Raw genomic sequence first — 18,785 nt, 5'->3', positions numbered from 1 at the left:
TTAAATGATTTTGAGGGAGCCTGGGTGGCTCAGTGGGTTAAATCTCTGCCTTCAGCTCAGGTCATGATCTCAGGGTCCTGGAATTGAGCCCTGAGCAGAGAGCCTGCTTCCTCCTCTCCCTCTGTCTGCTGCTCTGCCTACTTGTGATCTCTCTCTCTGTGTCAAATAAATAAAATCTTTAAAAAAAAATAAATGATTTTGAAACAGGGTGATTATTCTGGATTATTCAGGTATGTTCAATGTAATCATAAGGGTCTCTGTAAGTGAATGAGAGAGGCAGAAAAGTCAGAATCAGCAGAAATGTGATGATAGAAGCAGTAATCAGAGTAATGTGATTGCTGGCTTGCACCATGAGCAAAGTAATGGGGGCAGCCTCTCAAAGATGGAAAAGACAATAAAATACAGATTCTCCCTTAGAACCTCCAGCCCTATCAACACTTTGATTTTAGCCCTTTGAAACCCCTTTCAGACTTCTGACCTCCAGAACTATAAGATAATGTATCTGTATATTTTAGGCCACTAAATTTGTGGCAATGTGTTAAGCAGCAATAGAAAACTAATACACTTGCCCCTACCATCAATATCATCCTCAATAACAGGCCCAAAGCATATATCTCCTATTGGGGGAATCAAGTTGCTTTTACTGCTCAAGATAAGAGTACTGCTTTGGAACAAATGTTAATTGTGTCAGAGTAAAAATATTTTTCCCTTTGTACTACATGAAGCTCCAGAACTAAAAGTGGAAACTGCAGTTTGATCAATGGCTAATGGCCAATATAGGTAAAGAAAACACAGAAACATACAATCCTTTCACCAGAATTTTAAAACATGGACTTCATAATATTATATATCAATAATAACCTCAATTGTGTATGTGGTCTTTTGACATGTTTTTTGGGGGAAGCTTAAAGAAGTGTACCAAACCAAGACAGGATGAGCAGTTTGGAACATCAAAGCTTTGGCAGTAGTTAGCAAATATGAGATAACGTCCCAGGGATAAAGGAACGCAGGTAGGCAGTAACAGAAAAAGGCTCTCATCTAAGATATAACCAGTAATAGAGTGAAGGAAAAATAGTGGAGGAAAAAAAAAGACACAGAAAACTAAACACTATGAGCTGACACTAAGATCAGATGGCTGCTCCAATTTCTCTATTCTATTAGTTTTAATTCGATCTTTAATATATATACAACTTCCAAATTTTTCTAATATTCTTTTTTTTCTAACATTCTTTTTCCAGTTTCAATGTAAAGTTCTTGCAACTGAGCAATGAGCTACAATTTGAAAAGAAAGCATAACATTTCCAGCAACTGTGAAAATATTATTCCACAATTCATTCTTTCCATAATTTAAGAAGAGTTGTCATATTGATATCATCAATTTTTTATCAGTTTCTACCCTCCCCCTGCCAGGTTAAGTGTTCAACAAAGAAATCTCTTCCTTACAACTGCACAGCGTGGCATTTTTGAAGAAATTCCATCTTCTTCTGCTGCCCCATTGGGTCCAGGTACCTCTTTTCTCCTCTTTCTTGTGTTCATTTTGGCTGAACTCTGTGCATCCATCTTCTTTTAACTGGTCATAGAAAGTGAAAAAGAATTTTTTTCTCATTGAAGTAGAGAAAAAGTCTGTCACCAGTATTTCAGAAATGTTAACAGAGATACACTCAGCAAAAGATCAATTCCATAGCACACATTTCACAACATGAGCCAAATGCATCTGGCAAAAACAACAAAGCTTCAATAAACATGTGCTCTAGTAGAAATACTGAAATGCCTCTCTGGAACAACAGCCACAATTAATCACCTGACCTTGGAAATTATTACCCTGACCAATGTAGCCTGTATACTAATTGCTAATTCCATATCCTGACTGAATATAAAATTTCTAATAACTTGGAGAAAGTTAGTTATACAGATTTTTACCACCACTTCTTATAACATCCCTAGGACATCTGGAGACATAACAAGTACAAGGAAGTGTGAAAGGTACGTTTTTGGTGCAGATGGGGGAAAAAAAGAGCTTTTTTAAAAAGAGACAACAATCACCAATTCCTGGCTTAACAAAGCTGGATTTTTCTAAAATTATAAATGCTCTGTAGGTTTCACAGACCACTCCACATGGTTAGAGCTATGAAAATTGTATAGTGTACTTATCTTTTAAGTGTCCTTCCTCTTACTTTTCCAATACCCATTTTCCCTTCCTCTTTTAGAGTCAGCACTGTAAGCTTGTTCAGAGCCCCCAACTATTAAACTATTAAAACCCCACCAAGCTTCTCTTTGCCCCCAGTGTCTCACTTAGCAGAGAGAGCTTCTAGCAACTAGCTACCACAGAAAAGTTCTAAATATATGATGTGTCATGTTTAGATGTTGGCTTATGCTACCTCTCCTACACCCTGCAAGGGTATCTGCATTTTTCTTGGGTATCATAATTTGCACAAATAAGTTAACTTAATAATGATGTAATTTTAGGCATCAGCCAGAAATTGGGGATAGAAGAACTTTAATGTTCAATTGCCATCTCTGCCAAGACATGATACCATGGAAGGTAGAAGAAAGATCCTTAGAGCAGAGATGAAAAACAAAACAAATGCCAGACAGAATGAGGACATTTTACTCCACCTCACTGCCTCTAATAACCTCTCCTGAATAAGATGTTCATTTAAACAACTGCAATTGTGCTTTACTTTCTTTCCTCCAGCTAAAGTGGCAATGCGACAAGATCTACAGGAAACCTGACCTAATTCTTAGAGACTAAAGGTGACACCCATGAGTCCTGGCTAAGTATTAGGCTGCCATGAAAAATGTCACAGTCTAAAGTGAAAGATGAACACCACCCAGAAACTTCCTTTCATCACAAACCCAAATTAAAACGGAATAAGGGTATTATACATTTAACAAGTTTTCTAATGATGATGAGAGCTTTTCTTCATTATTTTTATTAAATTTTCTTTCAAAATATCCAAAGGTTATACTAATCCCAAACCCACTGGCTGGGGCCACCTCTTACAGAGAAGGCGACCCCTCCCTGCCTTACAGACTAACTTTTATAAAGCAAAGGCCATGTGGTTGAGCCTGGTCTCACACAGGTGGCCAATGAAATTGTAACACACAGAGAAAGCTGCACAGTCATGCTAGGTCACACACGGGTGGCCAACTGAATTACAATTCACCCTATAGTAGCTATTTGAACTAGCCTATCACCTTGGTCAGAACTGGCGCCCAAAAGGTGCCCAAAAGGCGGGGCCCACACTCTGGTAGTCAGGGAGATAGTATGTGTGCTTTGCTGATTGGATGTCTCCACCTGGCCTGACTCATACTTGCATTCTGGGCTCTGTTATCTATCCCTGACCTGACACGTCCTGGTATATGGGCCCTTTTATCAGGGGCTGGTCGGCCATATTTTACCAGTTTCCCAGACCTGTTTGTAAGTGAGTTCCTCTGGGGGGCAGGGTCAATCTAAGTTCACTGAATATACAACAAAATGGCTCTTCTACCAAGGTGGGGCTGCTCTGGCTAAGTAGGCCCTTACATCTCCAAGTATATTAAGCAACCCTTATAGATTACTTATTAATTACAAAGGTAAAAGAGTTACTTTTAGAGTGAAAAAATCTCTTTGCTAAGTGATCAGAGTTAATTAACATCACCAATAATGCCTCCTGATTTGAGGCACTGAGGACATATTACCCCAAAAAGCATACCCTGTATGAGTTTATGAGGAACAAGCAAACAAACCTCAATTAAAGGACATTTTGTAAAACAACAGGCCAGTTATTCTTCAAAAAATGTCAATCATGAAAAACAATGAAAGGCTGAGGAATTGTTCCAAAGAAAAGACAACTAAATTTCATTTCTAGATTGGGGGAGAAATTGTTATAAAGGATAGTTATTAAGATGATCAGTAGGGGCGCCTGGGTGGCTCAGTGGTTTAAGCCTCTACCTTCGGTTCAGGTCATGATCCCAGGGTCCTGGGATCAAGTCCCGCATCGGGCTCTCTGCTGAGTAGGGAGCCTGCTTCCCTTCCTCTCTCTCTGCCTGCCTCTCTGCCTGCTTGTAATCTCTGTCTGTTGAATAAATAAATAAAATCTTTAAAAAAAAAAAGATGATCAGTAAAATTTGAATACGGACTGTGTAACAAATCATAATACACATCAATGTTAAAATACAGTTGATAATTACACTGTGTTATGTAAAAGACTTTCCTTGTTTTTAGGAGAAAAAGCTGAAGAACCTGGGGGAAAAGGGTCATGATTTCTGCAACTAACCCTCAGCAGAAGCAGAAGAAGTAGCAGAAGCAGGATAAGAAGAAGTAGTAGTAGAAGCAGAAGTAGTAGTAGAAGCAGCAGAATCAGAAGAAACAGCAGAAGCAGCAGCAAAAGAAGCAGCAGAAGCAGGAAAAGGAGAAGCAGAAGCAAAAGAAGAAGCAGAAGCTGAAGAAGAAGCAAAAGAAGAGAAGCAGAAGAAGGAGGAGGAGAAGAAGCAAAAGAAACAGCAGAAGAAGAAAAAAAAGGAGAAGCAGAAGAGAAAGGAGGAGGAAAAGCAGAAGTAGAAGCAGAAGCAAAAGAAGGAGAAGCACAAGAAGCAGAAGCAGCAGAAGCAGAAGAAAAAGGAGGAGAAGCAGAAGATGCAGCAGCAGCAGAAGCAGGAGAAGCAGAAGAACAGAAGCAGAAGCAGCAGACGAAAGGAGAAGAGGATGAGAAGGAGGGGGAGAAGAAAGAAGAAAATTGTGTAAACTATCTTACATTTTAAAAAATCAATGGTAAAGTAGGGGCGCCTGGGTGGCTCTCAGATAAGCATCCAACTCTTGATTCAGCTCAGGCCATGATTTCACAGGCCTTGGGATTGAGCCCCAATCTCGGGCTCCACGCTCAATAGGGGATTTGCTTGAAGATTCTCTCCCTCTGTCCCTACCCCGACTGGTGCGCTCTCAAAATAAACATTTTTTTAAATTAAAAAAAATTAAAGCAAATAGGCCAAAATGTTACCAATCTATGAAACTAGATGGGGCATAAAGGAGTTCATTTTAATATTCTTATAACTTTTCTATAGACTTTACATTTTTTCAAATAAAAAGTTCAATTTTTAAAACATTTTTTAACAGGGACACCTAGGTGGCTCAGTCACTTAAGCGTCTGCCTTCGGCTCAGGTCATGATCCCAGGGTCCTGGGATCGAGTCCACATCAGACTCCTTGCTCAGTAGGGAGCCTGCTTCTCCCTCTGTCTGCTGCTCCCCCCTGCTTGTGCCTGCACTTCTCTGACAGATAAAATCTTTAAAAAATTTTTTTTTTATTTTTTTATTTTATTTTATTTTTTTTTAAAGATTTTATTTATTTATTTGACAGACAGAGATCACAAGTAGGCAGAGAGGCAGGCAGAGAGAGAGAGGAGGAAGCAGGCTCCCTGCTGAGCAGAGAGCCCGATGAGGGACTCGATCCCAGGACCCTGAGATCATGACCTGAGCCGAAGGCAGTGGCTTAACCCACTGAGCCACCCAGGTGCCTTTTTTTAAATGTTCTGCAACAATTTTCCACTCATATAAGTCTCATATAAGACTGTCTTTCAGTTCCTCTAGAAATTGATTCCTTCTCTTTCCTAACTCTTTGAATTAGTATGAATGATACAAATATTCCAAGAAGTATATGTTTTAGTAATCTAAACACCTTACAAGGAAGTAAGATCATAACAGCATCAGTCATAATAATGGCTCTCTTTTTTTGAATACTTACTATGTGCCAGGCACTATGCTAGGTAGTTTATATGCATTTAACCTATGACATGAGATGCAGGTACTATTAGCCCCAACCTACAAATGAGAAAATTAAGGAACAGGGAAGCTAAGTAACCTATCCAAGAGATCACAAAGCTAGCCATGGAAGAGCCAGGATTTAAATCCAGACTTGTCTAATTCCAAAGTCGCTACCACTATATTCTTCTATCTCCCGGAAATCCAAGATTTTTAAAAAAGAAGCTGTCTCATCAATACTGCTACTTATGTCAAGAACATTCTCTCTATAGCATGAGTCCCTTAAGTTCTTGCAGACTTAAGTCCTAACTGCACAGTAGAAGAAAAGGTTACAGTACTTAAAGGTAAACAAGGTCTCAGGACCAATTGAATAGAACTGATGTGGCTATTGGTCTCATTCAGAGTCAGCCCAATTTGTCAGCTGTACAGATGTGTAGATCTTTCCTATTGGATAGTTTTGCTAGGATTTTCTTGTAAACTTTAAACTTAAGCAATAAAGATTTCTTTAATCTCAAGACACCTGGGTGGTTCAGTTGGTTGGGTATCTGCCTTCAGCTCAGGTCGTGATCCTGGGGTCCTGGGATCAAGCCCTGTGTTGGGCTCTTCTTCTCCCTCTGCCTGACACTCTGCTTCTTTGTGTTCTCTCAGTCAAATAAATAAATAAATACAATCTTAAAATAAAAGAATTCTTTCATCTCTGTTCTTCCCTCTTCTGACATTACAAATAGGTGTCATTGTAAAAGCACCTGTACTTTCCATTCATGATAAAAAACAGTTTTAAGGGTACCATAATAAATAAATAAATGTTATATTGGATTTCAACAATTATTTTCTATAACTTCAAGTTAAAATTCCTTAATGTTTAATAGAAAAATACTTAACACATCCAAAGACATGTTTATATGAATTTCTTCAGAAGTCTTTGCTCTTTGTCAGGGGTGGGAGAGTGGAAGGATATATGTGCAATAATATTTTTATAGCTTTACTGAAGTATAATTGAGATAATAAACTGTATTTAAAGTGTATGATTTAATGAGTTTTAACATATCTATACATCTCTGAATCATCAAAATTAAGATAATCAACATTACTACCACCCTCAAGTTTCCTCATACCACATTAGAATCCATCCCTCCCTCCCCGACTTCAACTTTGCTTTACCTTTTTGTCTGTTTGTTTTTTATACTGTGGCAAAATATATGTAACATGAGATTTGCTTTGTTTTCTAACTGCTTACTTCTTAAAGTACTGAACCATCTTGTCATATGATTCAACTTAATTAGACAAACACATGATGGATATTATCATACTATAAAGAAGCAAAGGCTCGCCTTCTAAGAGTTAAAATACTGCCAGTGTGGTTTAAATATATTTAAACTAAATTGGTACCGGGGTAATTGGACCTTGTGATACCCATTCTATTCCACTAGATTAAAAAGTCATACAAAAAATATAAAATATCACAATGAGGACTCAAGGCAAGAGAAAGGATTTGTATGATTAGCTTATTAAAGCTAAAGTAAAATTCACAAACATGGAAGGGATCAAGTGGTTACTGTGGTTACAGTGGTTACTGTTGTTATGAACATGTTATAAAGCCCTTTGGTAAATAACAGTAATACTAGTATATTTTACCTGTATTTCAATTGAGTACATCTAACAAAATCTCTCCATCTGCCTTATATAAGCACCCTTAATCAAATATCTAAGGCAGTGTTTCTCAGTATTTTTATCCATGCTCCATTTTAAGAAATACAGAAATTTTAACCTCACTCCATCAGCATAGCATAATGATGTTAAGAGTTCAGGCCCTAAAATCAGATTACCTAAGTATGAATCCCTTCTCTACTACCTACCAGCCATAAGAACTTGGACAAATTCCTTAATTGCCAGAGTTGCATCACCCAGTAAATGGGATTCAAATGGAGTGACCCATGTAAGCCTTAGTTCAGTGCCGGGCACAAAGTAAGTACTTGTAAGCATAGCTGCTATATTATTTAGTAGTAGTAGTTGTCATCATCTGCCTTAAAGTTTGCCTTCATGTGTATCCCCTATATCCAAAATGAGTTTGTCAAGTTTCCCCCCTAGGATTACTATTATGAAAAGGATACTTAAAAAAAAAAAAGATTTTTTTTAAAGATTTTTCTTTATTTATTTGACAAAGATCACAAGTAGGCAGAGGGAAGCAGGCTCCCTGCTGAGCAGAGAGCCTAATGTGGGGCTCCATCCCAGGACACTGAGATCATGACCTGAGCAGAAGGCAGAGGCTTAACCCACTGAGCCAACCAGGCACCCCTCAAAAAGATTTTATTTATATATTTAAGAAAGAGAGAGAGGGGGTTAGGGGAAGGGCAGAGGGAGAAGCTGATTCACCACTAAGCAGGGAGCCTTCTACCTTTCATGGTGTCGTGTCCTGACAGAGATGGCAATTGATCATTAAAACTGAGGCACAGATGATAAGGCTACACAGCTATTAAGTAGTGAAGCTGGGAATCAAATTCAGTCAACTTGGCTGCAGACTACAAACTCCTAACCACTACAACATATAATACAAAACAATACCATACTATTACAAGAAGATACCTGGTAACTATCTCTAAATATTTGAATGCCTGTCATGTTGGATAGAGCAAACATTCAGACAACAAAAAATGGATCACTGGATGGAAGAGGAAGAGTTATAAATGTTAACTGAACTTAATAAAAACCTTTTTAGGAATAAGAGTTATGCGAAACAGGACTGGGTCACCTCAAGAGGCATTTCACTTTGGCACACCAGGACATCCAAGCAGAGGTTGTATAGAAAGATACTTATTCATTTTGTTGGTCATTATTCTGTTAAAGTCCATCTTGGTTCATCTTTTTGCTTATTCCAATCTGTTAAAATAATTTCAAATCTTGAATGCCATCTATAATATTTGCTATTTACCATAATTTTATGAAGTCTATAATCCATCTCCATCCAGGTCACTGCTGAAAATACTAACCAGGGTATGTCACCATACACCAACATGACCTACCACTAGATTCCTCCGCCCTGCTCGCACTCTCTCTCACACGCTCCTTCTCTCTCAAATAAAATCTTACGGGGGGAAAAAAGCAACAACCCAGAATAGAGAATATATTTAAATATCTTAATGATTAGTATTCAATCAGATGTAAATCTGTTTTATTGCATTATCACAAAACCCACATTTCTCTATCGCAATACCAAAGCTTATGATAATAGTGATGATAATAATTATAGCTAACATTTATTTAGCACACTTCCTACATGCCAGGAAGTTTTGACCTTTGCATATGTTAAATAACTTAGTCCTCACAACAATCCTATAAGTTAATACTATTATCCCTGTTTTGAAGATGAGGAAATTGAGGCACCGTTAAGTTAAATGACCAAGGTCACCTAGGACAGGGCAAAAACAGGATTTGAACCTAGGCATTTTGATTCTAGGGTCTGTGGACTTAACAGCACCACTATGCTGCCTAGCATATAAAATGGTCATACAAGAATTTAATCAGAACCATGTATTACACTGTCAGGAATTTAATTTCATCTTTCATAAACAATGGGCTCCCTTCTCACTGGGCCTATCAACAGCAAAATACTCAAGAACTCTGGGAGACTTATTTTGGTTTGGGCCAGAGTAGAAGAGCAGAAAGGACACTAGACTATGAATCATATCATATAAACTGGGATTTAATTCTAGCTCCTTCCAGTACCTTAACTCTAGGTAAGAGTTTATCTATGTGATTAGGGAAGGCTCTAATAAAATATACTTAATTTCTAAATCATGCTAAGGATCAAATGAGAAATTAGACTATAAATTCCCTTATGTAGCAGATATTTGTTGTTTGTCTTCCCACTGTTCAATCCTCCTGCTCTGAAAAGAGCCCATTTTTATTTATGGGCTCACTTTCATTTGGTCTATTTGGTAAGTTTCAACCTCAAATCTTATCAGACCACATGTATGAAAATTTAACCAATCAGCATATCACCTTCCCCTGGCCACAGAGTGGAGAAGGGAGGGAAAATGGACAGTAATAGGTGACCTAAGTCAGTTGAATCAGAGTGCTTTTCAGAACCTACCAGATGGAAATGATTGGATGAAGATTATCACCTCTCCTTGGGGACCTGAACCTAGAGAGACATGCCTTTGGAAGCATCCTGTGACAATCTAGTGGCAATCCTACCACCAGGAGGAGAGACTTTTTTGAAAGCACTGACACACAGAAAGCAAGCAGATGATGGGGAGAATTTAGATCCTTGTCTAACTGTGCCAACCAATACACTCATTCCCCTTTTTGCTTAAATTAGTTAAACTAGGTTTCTCCTCACTTGTAACCACAAAAATCACAGTTGGTGCATTTAATATTTAGCAACGAGCTCTGGCACATAGTAGGCATACTCAATTACTATTTGAATAAATATGCTAAGTATAGAAAACCACTTTTGAAATTTTGAAAAGCACTTATAAATTACTGTTTTCTTTTGATGGAAAGGAGTCAAGCTCTTGTCAGTTTATAAGCGTATCAAAGATGGCACAACAAAGCTCCCACCTAGTTAAAAGTATTTTTCCTTATCTGGTTACACCATTCCTTATCTGCTTAGATACAGTTCTTCTATTTTCTAAAGATGACTTTTGTATATTACACTGTATTTTACATTACACTTTAAACTGAACATTACACATTAGACTGAAACTCAGGTCTTAAGATCCCATGGATTTGAAACAAATATACCGAATACATTTGGTATTTAATGTAAAACACTTCTGTATCTTATCCACTTTCTGAGGAAATGGAGAACACCAAGATCACATTCTTCAATAATAACTCTAAAAGAATTTTGAAATCATAGTAAGATTAACTCTCATGCCTTTTTTCCTCTAAAACTACTATTATTTTTTATTTTATTTTATTATTATTTTTTAAGATTTTATTTATTTATTGGACAGACAAGGAGATCACAGGTAGGCAGAGAGGCAGGCAGAAAGAGAGGAGGAAGCAGGCTCCCCGCAGAGCAGAGAGCCAGACGTGGGCTTGATCCCGGGACCCTGGAATCATGACCTGAGCTGAAGGCAGAGGCTTTAACCCACTGAGCCACCCAGGCGCCCCAAAAACTACTATTATTTTTTAAACTTTGACTCTACAGATCACCAAAGAAACCATTTTTCACTGGCTCTCGCTCTCTCTCTTTTTTTTTTTTTTTTAGGTTTTATTCATTTGACAGAGATCACAAGTAGGCAGAGAGACAGGAAGGGGTGGGGGGGGGCGGGAAGCAGGCTCCCTGCTGAGCAGAAAGCCTGATGCAGGGCTCTATCCCAGGACCCCGGGATCGTGACCTGAGCCGAAGGCAGAGACTTTAACCCACTGAGCCACCCAGGTGCCCCACTGGATCTCTCTTAGACCAACCCCATGTTCCCTCATATCTACTAACTTACACACCATGAAAGCATATAGAATAATTTAACTATTAGTGCCTTACTGGAAAAAATTACCAGTTCCCCAGAAGTTACAAAAGATGCCTGACATACCATATTTGCCACTGAGAAAAGGTATGTGGGAGGATGAGAGCATACTCAGAATAGTAAATACATGTTGGCTTTTAGTTCGTTATACTGAAACTTTGCTATTCCTAAAACCACATCACCTTTACTACATTCACAACTGCCCCGTTCCTCCAACAATGAGGAACAATACTTCCCAAACTCTCCGTTTATGATAACTATACCTCTGTAATCAACCAACACCATTAAGGTACAGTGGTTTCCCTGGGAAAGGGGGTAGCTTTAAACATCTACATTTAAGCGAGGAAAAAAAACCAAACACATCATGGCTGCCTTAACATAACAGGCTGTCCAGAATGTGATAAGGTTGGAAAAAGACGGTACCTCTTCAGAACCAATATAGTGTAAGATCAGAATGGGGATGGTGAGTGGAGAATTACCTGTAGGTGGATCCTGGCTTCCAGCCATAGCATCCGTATTAATTAAGCTAGGATAAGTCAGAATGAAAGTAGTTGGAGATAGGATACAGAGCCTCTGTCTTCAACTCATTAGGGTGTGCCAAGGCTTCCTATTTCCTTAGCAGTTTATCCTACAAAAAAGTTTCTTTGTAAAATGAAATTATAACAAAAGAGAGCTAAAGGGAGCTGATAGCATGTGTAAGGCCTGATCTAACATTGGTACCTTTACAGTCCCTAGTAACCTATCTTTAGCCAAAATCCCCACTAATGCACAAATCTAAATATAGACATAACAGCCACTACCACCAGACCACCACCATGCCTATTAAGCAAATTAGGGTCTTTAAATTGCTTTCAAAATACAGAATGTCGTATCTGTGCCTGTGATTTTTACTCAGATTCACAAAATCTGGCTCCATTTCTGCTGACTCACCTCCCAGAACACACTGCTTGCCTTGTTCTTCAATGTTTCAATAAATGCCTGCTTGGATGCATCAATTTTGCTACTAAGAAAGTACAGAGAAGTGAAAATGTGTGTGAGGTGGGAAGGGTGGCAGTGAGAAGATAACTGAGGATAAACCTAGTAAAGTATTTTTCCAATCTATGTGTCCTAAGGGAGACAAAATCTGGGTACTGGTATGCATACGCTTGTGTTTTAAAGATGACAATCTCCTGCAACTGTAGTTTTAAGGACTCTCACCCCCACGCCTTCTTTTCTACTTCCTTATTACTAAGAGATCTAGTAAGCATCTCAGGGGGACAAGATGCTTCCTAACCTATGCAACAAATTAAGTAATAGCAAACTGCAAGCACATACATTCTTCAAGTTTCAAAAACTGAATTCAAATTTGACAGAGTACTACAGGGAAATATCTGCAAAAAAAGGAGACATGAATTTTTCCTTTGCATTCTATTCCTGCTTCTCCCGTCTCTGGGACATTGTCTTCCTCAGTAAAACCATATGCTCAGTAACTTCCTATTGGCATACCAATGTCCAGTTCCAAAGCTGAGTGAGCAAGCATACTTTATACTTGGGATCTTTACCTGTTTCCACCACTGTGGAGCTTAATAAAGTGGTGCTCTTAAGAGGCAAGTTCTGTGGGGCTAATAATACATTATATGTTTAAAAAAAAAAAAGAGGCAAGCTCTGTGAACTTCTAGGTCAAAGTGCATCTAATACTCTTGGCATTAATCATGTAATCTGCTATACACTCAGGCCTTTCCAAAGAGAAGAATGCAGTCATGTCATCCCTGTGCAAAGACCTTTGAAGCTGGAGGGAAGATATATTTAACCCACAGTGGGGAGGAGGGACTGGGTTCAAGAACCAGCAGACCCCACAGGCCAAAATTGGCCCACTGACTGCTTTTGAAATTAAAGTTTTATTGGAACACAACTATGCTCATTCACTGATGTATTGTCTATGGCTGCTTTTGTGCTATAACTGCACAGCTGAGTAGTTGGCAACAGACACTGTATGACTTGTAAAGTTCAATATTTACTATCCAATATTTACTATCTGGTCCTTTTGAAAAAAAATTTGCCAAGTTTGCCAAGAAAGTTGCCATCTCTTATACTAAATGAAGAAAGAACCAGTTTTATCATTAATTAGATAGCAAATCCTACCTAGATTATGCAAACAGTAAAGTAGAAGTCAGTGCTAGGAATATGATTTCAAGAAATTATACTGTATCTTTCTGATATAGGACTACTGCAGTTTATGTCACTAATCTGTATATATTACCACACTATATAGAATAAGTCATAAGTATGCCTGATTTGGGAAATTCTAAATGATAATGTAAAGACCACAATATAACCACATTAACAGACTAGTTTTAAACCAGAGCTCAATGTTATGCCTCAATATTTGAGGCTACTAAATTGCCACATCTAAGATCTTAGTTTTGAACTCGATCTCTTCCCTCTAATTTCTTCAGAGAAACCTTTATTCAACAGACACTGAGTGGGCACTTACACTGTGCCAGACCCTCGGTTCACCATAGAACAAAATAAAGGTTGTATTTGGGCCTCACCACACAACAGAATATTTCAGAAAAGAGACTATCCTAAAAACCACAAGGGACACTTGTACTAATTTTTATGGTTGAATAATTTTGCTCTCCCACCATTCCACTACAAAATTCAGTGAGTAAACACTGTGTTTAGATTGTGCTTTCCCTAGAGTGGGTTATGGAATTCGTATATCTAAGACAGGGTCTATGACAGATTCAGGGAAGTCTGGAATTTGGACCAAAAAAAATTATATCTTCATTTTTACTAACCTCTGGCAAATTCACAATTTCCTTCAATTATGAATATATGCTACAACAGTAATAGATTGTCAATAATAGAAATCTTAGATACTTTCAGATAACATCACACTTATTAAAAATATCTTGAAACACTATTTAAACATATGATCATTTTTAAATTATTATGGCTGTAAGATCCACTAATAATAAACATTACTTATGATGTTAATAAAAAGCACATATAGTATTATATTACACATTTTATTTTATATTTATTTTTTTTAAGTAGGCCTCACACTGAGCATGGAGCACAACTTGGGGCTTGAACTCACAATCCTGAGATCAAGAGTTAGATACTCAAATGACTGAGCCACCCAGGAGTCTCTCATATCCCACATTTCAAAAGCATTTTGGTAACTTTATTTCAACATAGTTTCCTTTTTGTTTTATGTATTTAATTCTTTGCTTGGTATAATAATATTATTCCAAAAGGGAATCCACAAGGTTCCACCATATTGCCAAAGGGGCCCATGGCACAAAAAAAGATTAAGATTTCTACTCTAGGGCCAAAAAATAAACAAAGATAATCACACATAGGATAATTTCCTTTAAATTAAAATAAGAAAATCTACTTAAAAAACAAAACAAAAAACCTATTTTCTGTTAAGTGCCACACACCCATTTTGTTCTCAAGCATAGAGCAAAGACCATATGTCACTATTTTTTTACCGGCCTTCACTTCAAAATTGGTTTGCAAATAGTTGTGAGTGTGATATAACAGCCTGGCAGACCAGGGGATCCCTCGCTCATTGGCAGTCATTCTAGAACTAATAAAGAAAGCTTCAAACTAATGTAACTTTTAACAATAGAGTTATCAAAAGAAAGGGAAAAAAAGACAAAACAAAACCCAAAAAAGTCCAGGTATATATCTACCTACTAATTTGGTTTGCAAATAGTAAAATACAAGCAATTAAATTATTTATATTAATGAAGTAATGTATGTAAACAAACATAGTGCCAAATATTTTTTAGAGACTCACATACAGTTCTTTTTTTTTTTTCTTCTTGAAGTGGAGCTATGGCACATACCGCAAAATAGAGTACGTAAAAATGTGTATATTCCCTGAATTTCTTGTCTGAATTATAGAGAGGGAGTTCTCTAATGGTAGAAAAGCCAAATGATCTGACTTCAGATCAGTTATACAAATACATGAAAAGTAAAGCATAAGAAAATTATAATTATTACTATTTTGTCATTACTCATCATTAATAACAATAGCAAATTATTATGCTTGCTTTTTCTATAAATATTTTTAAATCAATTTTTATCAGCATTTATAATATGGAAAAATTATTTAGCTCCCTCAGAGAATCATGTCTAACCTATAGATCAGACAGCTCCATAGGGGAATCATGAATGGGGTCAGGTGGTTTACAAACTCCATGAGACTATATACAAAATTTGGTGAGGATGCCTATGTTTCTGATGATTAAAAACTGTTTAAGCAGAAAAAGTTACCACTGCCATAGTCAGAAAAGCTAAAACAAGAGAAAGCAAATAGTTCTTCCCTTAGTCACAGAGTGAGTTAGTGTTAACATCAGGTAAGTAACCTGGGATTTCTAAATCTAAGACTCTGACTAGATTATTCTCCCTAAGGGATCACATATCCAAAGACAAGGACCCCAAGAAAAACAAAACCTCACCTATTTATGGGAAGAAAAATCATAGGCTAAGAAAGGAATAAAGTTCATTCTTTATCAATCAGGCCTTTACACTGGTTTTTGAAGGGAATTTGCAAAGCAGTGTAGGTCAAAAGAATCCTTTCATTCAACAAACACAAAGGACCCCAGAGGCAGTGCTGCGGTCTCCAAGCCTAAATGTCTTCTAAGTCAGTTATCTTGAAGCATATACAACTGACTTTGAACAACACAGAGGTTAGGGGCACTGTTCCCCAACACACACACTTGAAAATCTGCTTATAACTTTTGACCCTTCAAAACAAGCCTACTGCTGACTGGAAGACTTACCAAAAACACTGATGATTGATTAACATATTTTGTATATTATACATATTATTTACCATATTCTGACAAGGAATACAAGGAAGCTAAAGAAAAGAAAATGTTATTAAGAAAATCATAAGGGGGCTGAGGGGCCTGGGTGGCTCCATCAGTTAAGTGTTTGCCTTTGGCTCAGGTCAGGGTCCCTGGGTCCTAAGATCGAGCCCCACATTGGGCTCTCTCCTCAGCAAGGAGTCTGCTTCTTCCTCTCCTCCTCCTCTTGCGTGTGATCTCTCACTCTCTCAAATAAATCAATAAACAAAATCTTTTTTTTTTTTTAAGAAAATCAATTAAGCATCTGAATCTTGATTTTGGCTCAGGTCATGTTCTCAGGATTGTAAGATGAAGTCCCGTTTCAGTTCCAAGCTAAGTGTGGAGCCTGTTTAAGATTCTTTCTCTCCCTCTGCCCCTCCCCCTTTCTCTCTTGAAAAAAAAAAAAAAAAAAGAAAATCATAGGAAAGAAAAAATACATTTATAGTATATATTGTATTTATCAGAAAAAAAATTCACGTGTATGTGAACCCATGCAGCTCAAACATGTGTTGCTCAAGGGTCAACTGTATTCTGTTACAGAAATTCTTGAGTAGTTCCTTTCAGTTATGTATAAGTGTAAGCCAAGTAAACATCTAATGTTTTAGAAAAAGGTTTAACTAGCCATTTTTTGACTAAACAAAGCCTCTCCCCCATCATTCACAACTCAATACCATACCATTCAAGAAACTTTCTGAACTACCTTCCTCTATCACAAAGTATATGTGTGTAGGAGGTGAGGGTCCCTATTACGTTATCAGATAATTGCAGCATCAGATAGGCTAAAATTACCTCAAACTTCTATTTTTTTTAAAGATTTTATTTATTTGACAGACAGATCACAAGTAGGCAGAGAGGTGGGGGGGCGGGGGGGCGGGAAGCAGACTCCCTGCTGAGCAGAGAGACCGATGCGGGGCTCCATCCCAGGACTCTGGGATCATGACCTGAGCTGAAGACAGAGGCTTTAACCCACTGAGCCACCCAGGCGCCCCTCAAACTTCTTCTATTAAATATTGTTTAAAAAAAAATCACTGGGGGTACAATCAGTAGCACCTTCTACAAAAGTTTGTAGAGAGGAGATAGTGAAACTCACTTTAGTTCATTTCATCTGCATTGCTAACAGCCCTCAGGAATGGGGATCAGTAGGGAATAAAACCACCAGCTAAAACATCATCTGAATTTACTCACAGCATGGTATTATTCCTAGTTTGCCAGTGTTGGCCTCTAGTACATAAATCATGGAGCTGGACAGCTAAATACACCAAAGCCTCTCCCATATGGTATTCTAGTCACCACTGTTGACTTTCCTAGCATCATCCTTTCTTCCACATTATGGTCACCATCTGCTTACTACTGATTATTGCACCAATTCCATTCTCAACTAATATCTTTTTACCAGCAATTCATGGTGCTTACAGAATCACTAAATATCAAGATTGAAAAGAACCCTGAAGTCCGTATTGGCAGAATGTTCTCTGTCTCTATCTTCAGTTCCCTTCTTAAGTCTTGTTCCTACCCACCTCAAAGCTTCCCCTTTCTCAATGTCTACTCCTAGCAGTTTTTCCTATCACAAACACCTATATCCTCACTGCTTCTATAAATATCACTGTCCCTATTTCAATATGTTAAGTTCTGGTTCTACAACTGAGATCTTGAGTTTCAATCTTCAGTCATAACCAGTCACCTCAATTATATTTGGGAAGCCTTCTCCAATTAAGTCAATCTGATGAAGCCTATCCCCCTTCACCCCTGCCCCAGCAGTAGGGCCAGTCTTTGAACTTCTAAACAGTCCCCTAAACAAAGAATCATGGCATTTTAGACCTGAAAGAAAACTCGGAAATAAACTGAGTTTAAACATTTTTACTACATTTCATACATTTTAGGATATATGAAATCAATTTTACATCACCATCTCATACATACATAACTGAAACAAGTTTCATGAAACAATACTATGTGAACACACTGAAAATTTCTATTGTATTTCATTAAAAGAAATTCAGGTGCTATCCACTAAAGGGATTTCATAACCCAATAATAGCATGGAACCCCTAGTCTAGTAAACATTAGTCCTAACTTCCCATTCACTGAAGAAGACCCTGGAGCTGATAGGGTGCCTGGATGTCTCAGGCCTTATGAGTCTGCCTTCGGTTCAGTTTATGATCCCGGGGTCCTTGGATCGAGCCCCAAGTAAGGTTCCCTGCTCAGCAGGAACCTTGATGCTCCCTCTCCCTCTTGTGCTCCCTCTCCCAATGACACTATCAAGTAAGTAAATAAAATCTTTTAAAAAGAAAGAAAAAAAAACTGGAGCTGGGCTTTGAGGTAAGTTTTCCAGCCACAAGACGTTTGTCCATAAAGTTAAACTCAGGTCGGATAAGTGCCACCCAGACCCGCGTTCTTTATACTACACACCTTCTGCTCAGTCATGACCGCTCAACCACACCCTGTGCCCAACACAACCCTGCAGTACCACGTCCAGGCACCGAGCCCACACTGTTGTCCAAGTCAGCCCCTCAAAGTTACTGCTCCTGAGTCAAAGATCCGCCCCCTCTCCCCGCCCCCGGCCGCTGCTTCAGGTTCCCTTAGATCGGATTCCCTGCACAGTCACTATCCCTCTACCCGGAGTCTCCTCCGGGGCACGGTCTCAGACTTTCTCGGTCACAGTCCTCTCGCAGCCTCCGCCTCGTGCTCTCCGAGGTCAGAGTCCCTTCGCATTCACCGCTCCTGGGTCGCAC

General features: G+C 38.3%; 1 protein-coding gene across 2 annotated transcripts in view; it reads right to left on the bottom strand.

Annotated features, from left to right (window-relative positions):
* PCYT1A (phosphate cytidylyltransferase 1A, choline) overlaps positions 1–18,785 on the bottom strand; it is a 51,729-nt gene that overhangs the window by 28,065 nt on the left and 4,879 nt on the right. For both annotated transcript variants that reach the window (XM_044252101.1, XM_044252100.1), the window contains exon 2: positions 1,444–1,570. In XM_044252101.1, the coding sequence (XP_044108036.1) occupies positions 1,444–1,560 (117 nt within the window). In that variant the 5' untranslated portion in view covers positions 1,561–1,570. The remainder of the gene's footprint in view (positions 1–1,443; positions 1,571–18,785) is intronic.

The sequence above is a fragment of the Neovison vison genome, chromosome 6, assembly GCF_020171115.1.
Source record: "Neovison vison isolate M4711 chromosome 6, ASM_NN_V1, whole genome shotgun sequence".
NCBI classification, from domain to species: domain Eukaryota; kingdom Metazoa; phylum Chordata; class Mammalia; order Carnivora; family Mustelidae; genus Neogale; species Neogale vison.
The sequence above is the reverse complement of the archived record's forward strand: the minus strand, read 5'-3'. Positions and strand labels throughout refer to the sequence as shown.